At 36.4% G+C, this 11,845-nt stretch overlaps 2 protein-coding genes across 2 annotated transcripts; both read right to left on the reverse strand.

Annotated features, from left to right (window-relative positions):
* Nucleotides 1–1,249: 1,249 nt before the first annotated feature.
* Nucleotides 1,250–3,909, reverse strand: LOC128518075 (transient receptor potential cation channel subfamily M member 1). Its single transcript, XM_053491217.1, has 5 exons — nucleotides 3,841–3,909; nucleotides 3,605–3,749; nucleotides 3,254–3,456; nucleotides 2,823–2,955; nucleotides 1,250–2,645 (listed from the first exon to the last, which is right to left on the reverse strand). The coding sequence occupies exons 1-5, from the start codon at nucleotides 3,851–3,853 to the stop codon at nucleotides 1,466–1,468; spliced, it is 1,674 nt and encodes a 557-aa protein (XP_053347192.1). The 5' UTR covers nucleotides 3,854–3,909; the 3' UTR covers nucleotides 1,250–1,465.
* Nucleotides 3,910–4,560: 651 nt separating this feature from the next.
* LOC128518076 (transient receptor potential cation channel subfamily M member 1-like) lies at nucleotides 4,561–8,132 on the reverse strand (the record flags this gene model as incomplete). The annotated part of the gene is made up of 8 exons (XM_053491218.1): nucleotides 8,058–8,132; nucleotides 7,678–7,967; nucleotides 7,038–7,266; nucleotides 6,732–6,860; nucleotides 6,057–6,188; nucleotides 5,793–5,921; nucleotides 5,119–5,370; nucleotides 4,561–4,935 (listed from the first exon to the last, which is right to left on the reverse strand). Coding segments are annotated over exons 1-8 (1,590 nt in total), but the record flags the coding sequence as incomplete, so codon positions are not given.
* Nucleotides 8,133–11,845: the final 3,713 nt, after the last annotated feature.

An 11,845-nucleotide genomic window follows, 5' to 3' on the forward strand; every position in this document is an offset into this window, starting at 1 on the left:
ACACTTACTCAGCACTGGAGTGCGCTGTTGTGCTTTTTGAGATCAGCTTTACAAAAGTTTTATAATGTAGTATACGTAGACCAATGAAGTAAGGAATGCACAGATTTATACATTGGAGAAACCAAACAACTGCTTTACAAACACATGATGCAACACAAGAGAGGCAGCACTTTAGGATAAGATTCAGCAGTCCATCTGGACAACAAGGTCCACCTTCTGGACAGAGAAGACTGATGGTTAAAAAGAAAAGTAATGGAGGCTGTATACTGTATAACGATCAACCATAACATTACAATCTATAGTGGTTATCGTTTCTATTGTAGGATTGATTTTACTATGAGATTGGACCAGATGGGCTAGTCTTTGCTCCCCTTAGGCATAAATGATCTGTGGGTGCCTATGATCCAGTCACCAGTTTACTAGTATATAATGTGCATTTAATGTGTTAATTTTATGTTTTATTAATGTTAGGGCTGATCGGTGTATATCATATCGAAATCAAACTCTCAACAGAGATGGCCTAAGATACTACTTATCACCAACTTAAAATGCAAGTCTTTTATCACTCCCAATGCACTTTCACAGTCTTTTAAATAAAGGTCAGGTGGAAAAAAAAATCACAGGTGACCACCAGGGCATTAACTAACCTGCCACTCCAAGCCAGTAAGTTAGAACCGATGCAACCTTTTGGATGAGAGGTGAAGCATTTTTAAAATTTTAGGCAAGTCCAATTCACAAATCACAAATCACTACACATCACCCTAGTAATAACCATGACCTGGATGACTGAGAATCTCCAAAGACATTTTGCTATATAAATAAAACTTATTTGTCCACCTTACCATGCTCAGGAATAAATATAATATAATATAATATAATATAATATAATATATATCTTTTTTTTTTTACCATTTTGGATGTTATGAAAGTTTGCAATATTACTATATAGGTCATTTACTTTAAATGGAAAACAAGTATACATATAGTATTATTACTAAATGTTATGCATGTCAGTTAACAAATCAGTGGTTGTCAAAACATATTAAAATACCATTTAAGCCAACTATATGGCAAGAGTATTTCATTTTTACTTGCAATGTATAAGGCATAATTGTTATAATATAATATGTATCATACACATAATATACAAAATGTACCTTGGAAGTTAGTAGTCAATCATATAGTCAGACATTTAGGGTTACCTAAAAAACAACAAATAACTTTAGGAATGGGATATGACACTGCAAATATTTTATTGTTATACAATAAGTTTTTAATTCCCTGTGATGAAATGCCATCTTGCCCAGTGTGTATTCTCAAATTCACAAGGTTTCTTATGTTAATAAGATAGTGAAGATGAATAAACAGATTTACATTTAAATTGTTTAAATTAAAGAGCAATCTCTTATCGTCCTTACTCCTAATTAGCTGACTCATCTCCAGACCACAGATCAATCTTTTTCACTTACTCTTCCTTCCTTGATACTTTCACCAATTTTTCTCCTGACCTCTCAGTGAAACTTCCACATGAAAGGCTGCTCTCGCTGCTGGAGCCTCTGGGCTTGTCTGTACTTTCCCTCAAGGCTTTTCTGCATTTTGTGTTCCAGCTCTTGGATCTTCCTGGTGGAAACATTCTCTCTTCAGGTACCAGAAGATGAAAAGAGTCAGGAATATCTTCATGCATTTTCATCTTTTCATTGTCAACTGTCTTTCCCCATATTTCATCTTTCTTTGTTGGGTCTCTGTCTCTTTCTTCTCTATTACTTCCCATATTTAGGCTTTCCTCTGAACCATTCTGTTTTCTGTGTTCTTGTGTAATATCTTTCATTTCTTTCAGGGCTTCTTCTTCTTCTTGAGCTCTCATCTCAGTGCTGAGATTGTTTGGAAGTCTCAGCTGACCCCCAGATTCACTTGCTTCATTTGTCTTTGTGTGTTTAACAATGTGGATGTCTGGAGGAGGTCGGCAAAAAAGATTAGGCTGTTCTTTATATTCAGAGCCTGCACTCCACCGCCGCATAGTTGAAGATCTGACAATCTCCTTTTGAAGACAACTGGGGTCTTTAGCTCTTTGCATGAAACATTCCTTGACAGTTGACCTGAACAAAGTGGTGCTCTTAGATCTTTGAACTGAAGATGACGAAACTTTACATGCTGTGGCTTCACCCTGATCTATAGATTCCTCTGTCCTCTCAGAAGTTGGAATACCAGGGTCCCCACATGAGTTTGGACAGATTCTTACTACTGGAATGTCCACCTCCAAATTCAGCCCATAATCATCTGGATTGAGAGTTGTACTGTTTGATGGATTCTTTATATTTGCCACTGTCAGTTGGCTTGACTTGGTCCCATCTTTCTCCTCGGGGGCTGGACATTCATCCATATGGTAGCAATAAAGGCTGTATCCGTCGTTGCTGTTAAAGCTGCCAGTGCGGAGGAGAGATGAAAGGCCATTAACAGAGGCTTTCTGTGAGTGTGTCCTTTTAAGTTCAGTATGGTCGATTCCTGCCAATTTCTCCAGGGCCGTCATCATGCGAGAATAGATGTCCTCCAACTGGGCCAGCCTCAGATCCACTGTCTGCAAAGAAGCCTTCATATTGTTCTCTCTTTCATTGACCTCCTCCAAGTGCATGGACATGTTTTCCACCCTGTCATGAAATAAAATTGTTTAAAAAGTACATTTCAATGCCATGTAACCGACATCTTGTTTAAATCCTTATATCCGTTACATGGAATGAAGCCTGTCAAAACGTTTACAAATGCAATTTACAATGCCTATCAATTAATTAAACTGGGCGATATAAATGATTTATGGATTTCATTACCTTTCAGATGTAACCCTTATCCTTTCATCATTTGAGGATTGCTGTTCATCTTCTTTCTCTCTAAAGTACTCTTCCACACACTGCTCCTCAAATTCATACAGACACCTCAGCTCCTCTGAATTAAGGATAAGCTCTTAATAAAATGGAGATACTGTAATTAGTCAATAAAACATTATCGTCATTTTGTATAGGACACATATCCCATCCATTATCTATACCCTCATCCTGTGGAGGATTATTAAAACTTTCAGCCTGGCGCACACAACCCATACAATACAATGACGATATAATGTAGCAAATTAATATGGCCGTCTGTTCTGTAACAGTTTTGTTTAATGAAAAAGGATAATCATTGACTATATTGCACCAACAATGACTGACTGTGAAAGGCTTACATTTCTCACAAATATCATTCTTTTAAGGGAACTCACTCAATCCTTTGTCCTTCTCATCCAACTCCCCCTCTTTTTTCCTGCTACAGCGGCAGCAGATTCGTCTGATTAAAATATAAATGTGACTGAAGATGATTAGAGGAGGAGGAAGCACCGGCCTCTCATGGAAAGTCATGATCAGCTGATACCGCTGAAACTTCCACACCTGGTTTGAAATGGACTTCACCTCAAAGAAGGTGTTACTGTTAAGGATGCAAACAGGGTGGAAAATCTATAATTCTGTCCATTTTATACAGTCCAACTTGTGTAATGCATTTAAGTTCATTTTCATTAAGGCATATTTGCTTCATAATTTTTTGATGTACAATCTACATTGATTTGTACACTTACTTGAAAACAGCAATAAGCAAGTTGACAAGAAGGATGTTAGCCACTAGCAAATAGCAGGCCATGATGGCTGGAGTGAGCCAAGCACCAGGGATGCAGGGAGGGAGTTTCTTTCCATCCTCATCATACATATTATCTCCACAGGGAGCTGAAGGAAGATCTCACATCTCAGTCCAGAATAGCAGTGCTAACTTAATTTTCATTTTGAAACAGTATAATAGCATGTAATTTGTACATACGGTTTATTTCCATGGCATAAACTGCAGAGCATTCCAGAAAAGAAATTTCATGCAGATAAGGGGAAAAAGCAAGCAGATATTTACCCTCAGTTACATCAAAATAAAAAAAAAATGACAATAAAAACATCTCTCTCTCTCTCTCTCTCTCTCTCTCTCTCTCTCTCTCTCTCACACACACATAGAAAAAGGAAAGTTTAAATCTGTATTTCACTTATTTTATTTATTTATTTTTTACATATGTGATTAGTTTAGAAAGTTTACCTATTAAAAATTAATTAACATATCCATTTAAAAAAAAGGGGACTAGTTATAGACATTAAATATAAGTATTGGGGAAAAATATCTATATTTTCTGGCACAATTATAAACTGACATATTTATAGCTTATAGATCTTAATAATTGAAGATCATAATATAGCATTATTTACACCACAAACCCAAAGTGATCAAAAGTTCTTGAAAATGTAAAAAAAAAAATACAATATCAATAATATCAATATTTTCTTTAGAATTCAATGATGTAAACTCAACATGAACATTATTATTCAAACGACATGAAATCAATTAGTAATGACTACTACTATTAGTAGTTAACAGATTATTCACTGAGTGATGATGGTAGAATAATTATAAAGGTCTTGACTAAAACAACATGCGTGAGGAATCACAAGGAATTTTTTATTTTCTGCAGTGGAAAAGTACTAGCTACTTTTATCAGAAGGTAACGCTGTAATGTAACTGATTACTTTTTAATGATAGTAATTTTGTAATGTAATTAGTTACTTTAAAAAGTAATGTCCCCCAACACTGATCACTACAATACACCAACTCAGTAATATAGAGCAAAGTACAGTACAGGTAAGGCTGAATATCTACCCTGGAGACAGGAAAAAGAATCTTACTATCAAGTCTAGTCTTACGGTCTATTGAGTCTGCAAACACCTCTCCATAGATCATCCAGTAGGGCATGTAGAAAATGTTTCGGGCTAATCGCCAGGTAGGCTCTTCATCTGGGTGTAGGATGGCCTGTCGTGCTACCCCAAAGCTCATGAGCACCACCAACATGATAACTACAAAGTACAACATGTCGATCATCTGAAGAAAAAAAAATACCAATAAAACAACTGTCCAGATTTTATTTTTGCATTTTTTAAGAAAACCCAAACACAAAGCTAAAGTAAATTCAGCCAAGCAAAAATATTATTCATTTAAAAGTCTATAAACCCAGGAACAAACATAAATTTGCTTTCTCAGTTAGTGAGACCTTTTGTAACTTACCATCTTGCCGATCATCATGACATAGGGTCCAAGGTACTTGTTCACCCCAAAAATATCCAACACACGGATGTACCAGAAGATGATGTCCACGCAGTATATAACCCGGCCGTAGCCCATGTAGGGCTCTGGCTGTAGTCTGAGCAGGAGACCCAGTAGGAATGTCGAGATGGCCACCAGGTCTGTGATGTTCCAGTACTCCTCCAGCCACACATTAATCTTCTGTTTGAGCTTACCAGGCTCTGACATCAGAATCTAACACAAATCAAATCCCAGTTCAGATCATGCAACACCAATTATTTTTATATTTTTTATCTTTTTTGTGTCACTGTGGGGTTTTTAGTTCACCATGACATTTAAGCACTTGCTGGTTATATAAATCTAGCCAGAGTCAAGAGATGAAATTCCACTCTAATTTGGTCCTGCCACACAGAATACTGTCACTGTCCCTGTCATCTAAATATATAAGTAAAGTGCATGATCAACTTGGCACCCTATAAAAAAATTACTTTAACCCTCTTATCCCTTCCACCAAAGAGAGGAGTTTCTATATGATTAGTGTTTTTTTTGTATTTTATTTGCTTATATTTACAAAAAATTTACACCATTGGAAAATGAAAACACATACAGTATACTGCTTGTGAAAAAATATATAAATCCATAATTTAAAACCTCACCTGTCTTACTTTCTCTAGGCCAAGTGTCAGTATGTAGGAAATGACCAACCACTCTTGTATTGATGGCCAACGTTCCATCTTCACCAGGACAATGTAATTATACAGCATAAGATACCCAAGGTATGATATCTGCTCCAAATATATCAGACAACATCAAAGATACAAAAAATATAACATCTGTAACATTAAATTGACATGAAATTACTATAACTACAAAATGACAATAGTTGATATGATATTTGGTGACAATAGTTTATTGTTTACCGTATTAAACCAAAATTTGGTAAATGGAGCATTGTAGAACTCATAGATCTTCCTTCCAATTGGAACATGCCTTGGCTTTTTACTGCCGTTTTCTTCATCACCTTTCTTCGAATGTGGCTCTGTTGTTGTATCCTGGATACAAGAAAAGTTACAGTCCGAATTTGGGATTCGAAGTGACAATGCACGAATGTCATAATGTGTGTTAACATTTTGTTTCATTTTTGAGAAATTATCTGTGGAATGTTTATTCACTCATAAAGTGAACGATGAAATATAAAATGCTACACAGTTTTAGAATGCTTAAAATGAAGAAATGTGCATTAGGTGCATTAAGTAAGGGGTGAAGTGAGACATTCATGCATGTACAAAAGCTTACAGAACAAAGAAAGAGCATGTTTATGAGATGAATTCACTGCATTCATTTGCTCCTCCTTAGTGAGTGCCTGGTCAGGTTTACTGTAGTTCAAATAATGCTACTAGTTTCCTTATACTTTAGGAAACAAAACTTTAGTTCAAAAACAAAAAGTTTAGTTCAAATAGAAATAAAAACAACCCAGTGATATCTCAGTGATGAACCTGTGAAGCTCACGTTGACATAGCTATTACTCATGGAAAGACATCTGGCACACATCTTGCTAATTATGGTGCAGTAGACAGAAAAAGTGCTATAGTTACCCTGCTGGATTTGTTATCATCATCCTTGTCCTTGGCACCTGTGTTGTCATCAGAGCTTTGGAAAGTGTCATCACCCACACGGAAGCCCAAGAGCAAGATTGAAGGAGGAAGGATGATTCCTGCTATAACCTGCAGAGATACACTTTTGAAAATCAAAAAACAAAAAACAATACAGTATCCAAATTGTACCTACTTTGTATAGTGACACATAGTCTTCTACTTAGAAAATTTAAGAGATGAAGAAAACAAGGTACCAATAAAGTAAAATATGATTCCAAAGCCCTATGCCATTATACAAATAATTACCTTGAGCCCAGGGTTTTTGCCAACCCTCAGGGAACCCATCCACATGTCAGTAAGGAGCATCTGGCTGCAAGTGTGGGCAATGAAGTCTCTGTGCTTGGCAGCCACAGCTAATTTCAGACAGGTGGAGTTACTCCAGTTCTTAAGTTCATAGGTCAGCAGCTTCATGGCCACCTGTTCATCATGTTTGTAGGCCTGGTCCAGGAGCTCATAGGCCAATGTTCCAAACTCCCTGAAAATGATTTATGATGCTGAATATGATGTTTAATTTGACATCAAAAGTGTATCCTAAAAACCATCCATTAGAAATCAATATATCTGGACCAGGGTTACTGCAGATGCCAGTCCACAGCAAAGCACCATGCATTTACACATTCACACATAATCTCAGGATTTGGGACAATTTAAAGCAGTAAATCCGACTACCAGGATTTTTTGGGGATGTAGGACCCAGAGAGAAACCAGGGAAAACATTGTATTTATATGAACTCTCACAGAATATGAAATACACAGAGTGCAAGATTAAATCAGACTCCCTGGAGGTGAGAAATGACAATACTACCCACTCAATTAAAAACAATAAAATCAGTGTCAGTGGGGTGTCTGCTTATTCCACGTCTATTTTTACATGCATTATACTTACTTTGAGTTGTTGTCTAGGTCCTGAAATATGTCATCCACCAGTTCACTGACAGATGATTCGTGGGCCATGGCTTTATAAAGCTTACAGGCCACCAATGCCTTAGCCATAGCCTCCTCTCCTCTCTGCCACAGGAACAGAGCCATCTTTTGCCTCCTTGTCAGCACAGCCCAAACTATGAGCTCGTGGAATGGGTACTGGAAACGGCTGACCTCAGGGTCATCCACATCAATGTCCACCTCCTCCTCTTTCTTCTTCTTTTTCTTCTTTCCTTTCAGATTTGGTTCATCGTCCTAAAAATGTCATCGATAAATCATTGATTGATACATTCTGTACAGAAAACAAAATGGACAGCAAAAAAAGAAAAAGAAAATTAACCATACCTCCATCCCAAGAAGTTTTAGAGCCTTTGGCTGTAAATATAACAATAAAGACATGTAAGACTCCTGTTTGTTTAGACTTTACATGTAGACCTGCTGCTCCCACTCACCCTTTTAAGCCCATAAAGGTTGTTGTAGAGAGAGCGGAAACTTTTTCTTGTGTAGTTACAGCGATAAGCCCCTCCCATAAGGTACTCCATCACCAGGCCAATGTCAATTAGTGTAATTTGATAGTCTGGTGGGAGGTTACCCTATAAAATCAGAAAGGACTGATGTGATTTAAATGACATATTTGGTGGTTTGAGATCAAAAAAGGTGAACAGGAACTTGGAAAGCGTGATGATTTTGCCATACAGTTCCCTAGTTTGAGATAAAAAAATATATATATATATTTTTTAAAGTTCAGTGATGGTAATGTAACCAAAAACTGGAAAAGCCAGTTGAATATCAAAATAAATTTAGGTTAAGTGAAAAGTTAGTGAATTAAATTTTCCCTAAATCATTGCATTACATCCATTAGTCTAAATACAAATGCATGTTTTAAAGGCATAAATAAGTAAAATTCATGACTACAAGAAGATTTGTTACTTGTAGCGTTATAATTAAACAGAAAGAAGTGCCAGTAATTGTGGCTCTTTATAGTATGTACAAATATAAAAAAAATCCTCCCACCTGTAGGAATACATCTAGTTTTCAAGTCTTTAAATAAACAGAACTAAATCTCTGTCCGACCAACAACAATAACTTACTTTTTTAACATCTCGGACTACAGCGTTCAGTGTGTTGACAGGCCCAAGTTTCTAAAGATAAAAGATTTAAAAAGGCAACATCGAACAAGCAACAATAGTGAATAAATAAGCACCACAGTAGGTGAATAATTTTTTTTTCTGAGGATTAAAAATGGCAATTTCATAGACAGTAGTGCAGCTTTTTCAGTGGCGCTTACTGTGTTATATAACTCCTCTAGCCGTGGGATGGTGAGGAAATGGTGAATGTTGACCCCGTTTTCAATCAACAGCTTAACAAAATCTACTCGGTCCAATACCAGTGCATCCATCATCGCCTGCTCCAGCGAGTTCACCTGAAGAGGGCACCAGTGAACATGTCATATGTCATTTTCTGTAAAGCATGGCTGTCTAAATATTTACTTTTGACTGCTAGTGTACAATTCTGAGTGTTTAGCTTTGTCTGAAGGACATATGGATATGGTAGAGTACAGTATAATATGGTCCATAACTTTACCCAGTTGAGTAGTTCTAGCTTTCTAGGATCCATTTCCTCTTGAACATCTGCCTTGGCTTTTCCACCTTTGCCCCTCTTGCCTCTGCCCTTAGCTGCACCCTGTGAGGCTGTAGGGGAGCTCTTGGCTTTTAAGGTGGATGTTGCACTAGCTACAGCACTGGCAGGCTATAAAACCAAATAAGTTTTTAAAGACCACTGATTTAGAGCACAATGAACAAATTTAAAAAAGGTAAAAATGTGGCTAACTGGTAGGTTGTGTCCATAAACAAAGATTTGGTTGCGTGCTATATCCACTCGATTCCAAGCAAGAGCCAAGCTCAACTGATCAGAGGCTGAGGCATTTGTGCCTAAGAAGACATAAATTGAACACATAGATGGTTTAGGATTTAACCAGTATGTCTAATTCTGACATAAATTTGGAAGCTGTTTTTTGTGTGAAATCTGGAGAGTACCTTTCAGTAAAGCTGTTAAAATGGCCATCTCAATGTCCTGCTGTCCCTCTGAACCCATTCGAAAGACTGTTATCTGCAATAGGAGTATTCATCAAAAAAGTAATAGAATATGCTGAGGCTTTGAAGGAAATGAAAGGAAATGAAGTAAACATGCAACAAATATGTTTCTCACAAATACAGCTTAGCCAAATATAGATTTTTAATGACACTTAACTAAGCAGAAAGGCTTCCTCTCTGGGTCTCATACACGTGATGCCTAAGTAATTCTCTGTACTTAATGGGAAAATAGAGCTTTCCTTGTTTTAGAAGGCGTGTATAAAATACCATTGCCGCAGAGATGCAGTCACATGTGCAAAAATGTTAAGTGTGATTAAAGCTGGTATGAATATGTGGCACAATGCCAAAGAGTCCAGAGTTTCAGTGTGCACTGTTAACCCTCATCTTAGCAGGTCATTTATTTTATTTTATTTATATTTATAAAATATGTTTAATTATAAACTATATTATTTAACAAGTAGTAAATTAGCACACCTTATCTTCATCCTCATTAGTTAAAGAAGAAAAGGTTTGTGAAAATATTCACACATTTTCACATGCTCTGGGATCTTTCTGATCTTTTCATGTGTAGATTAAGATATACTGTAAATAAGACATTGATCTAAAGAGAATAACACTGTACATATCTATATAATTATTCCCATTTTTCACAAAGTGTTTTTTGAATGAGTTTTAAAGGCAAAGCCTATTCACTGTAATCAGACCTTAATGCCTGTAGTATTATACTGGTGGCAAACCTCAGGGTGAACTCTACTTTCTGTATTTAGGATTATGGACAAACAATAGAATGGCTTTCTTTTGTTTATTTCATTCCATTGTTCTTTTAAAAGTATTAAAAAATTCCAATTACCTGCTTCAAACACTTGATTCCAGTAAAAAAGTCCGAAACATGCATTACATCAACAGGCATATTTGAACATACTGTTTATTGAGATTTAGACACTTATTTAACATAACCCTGTGGAATTTACAATGAATGAAACTAAAGTATATGTGTAAATGGAGGATGGTGGATTATGTGGAGATGAAGCCTTTCTTCCATTTTTTGCTGAGAAAAAGAAGAAATGAACAAGGGCGGAATCAGATGGTGCTGCACTTATCTTTCTTATCTTTTGTCCTGATGGATATTAGACACTTCTTATTACATAAATTATCTGCTAAACCTCCGCAGGAGTATAAACTCTGATGCCATTGATGGTCCGCACTAGAGAGGAGTACTAGTAATTTTTATTTCAGACGCACTAATAAAAATGCAGTTGCCTTTTGCATAAAGCAAAACCGATTCAGGCTGTTTGGCTGTTTTATTACTGCAGTTAACATCAATGCTGATAAACAACAGCAAAGAATTCAGCAAACTAGACTAGACTTACATGTAATGGTTTACACCTTCGGTGCTTTTTACTACACAATGGTGTTGTTCTTTTTTTGGCTGCTCCTGTTAGGGTTACTCACCACAGTGGATCATAAGATTTGCATATTTGATTTGGCACAAGTTTTTCATGTCAGTTGCTTTTTATACTGCAGAACATTGTTTATTATAAAAAAATAATGCAATGAATGTTGAGAATTTACAAATTCTTTAAAATCCATGTAGACGAGCTGGTAAATCAGTTGAATTTGTTAATTCTAGAACTGAGAGGGTGCTGCCTTCCTACTGTATATAGCTCAATCGCTGGCCTTTCTAGCATAGATGACACTATGCAGCATTTTGGACACACTACTGCAGCATTTTGGAGAGTTTTCTGGATAAAAATGATCCAGAAGTAAAAACCACCTGGAACTCTTGGAAAGACCTCTGGATTGGCCTCTGTGAGTTGACACAGTGGTAATTCACAATGCATATGCTGTAAATGACAAAAGTCACTATGCTACAGTGAAAGATTTTTATTTAAAAGATTTTTAGATTTAAAGTGCAGAAACAAGTAGATGTGCAACCTCACATGCATCTCTTCACCATGCACCTCCACCACAGACATTGTTCAGTATTTAGTAAATGCATATAACTGTATATAATAAAAACAATAAATATATTGGATAATT

Source organism: Clarias gariepinus, chromosome 2 (assembly GCF_024256425.1).
Source record: "Clarias gariepinus isolate MV-2021 ecotype Netherlands chromosome 2, CGAR_prim_01v2, whole genome shotgun sequence".
NCBI classification, from domain to species: Eukaryota; Metazoa; Chordata; class Actinopteri; order Siluriformes; family Clariidae; genus Clarias; species Clarias gariepinus.

Coding starts and splice junctions, on each gene's coding strand:
- LOC128518075 (XM_053491217.1), bottom strand. Junction 3,457..3,604: donor TTGCTTATTGCTGTTTTCAA/GTAAGTGTACAA, acceptor CATCCTTAACAG/TAACACCTTCTTTGAGGTGA. Junction 2,956..3,253: donor TGAGAAGGACAAAGGATTGA/GTGAGTTCCCTT, acceptor CATTTTATTAAG/AGCTTATCCTTAATTCAGAG.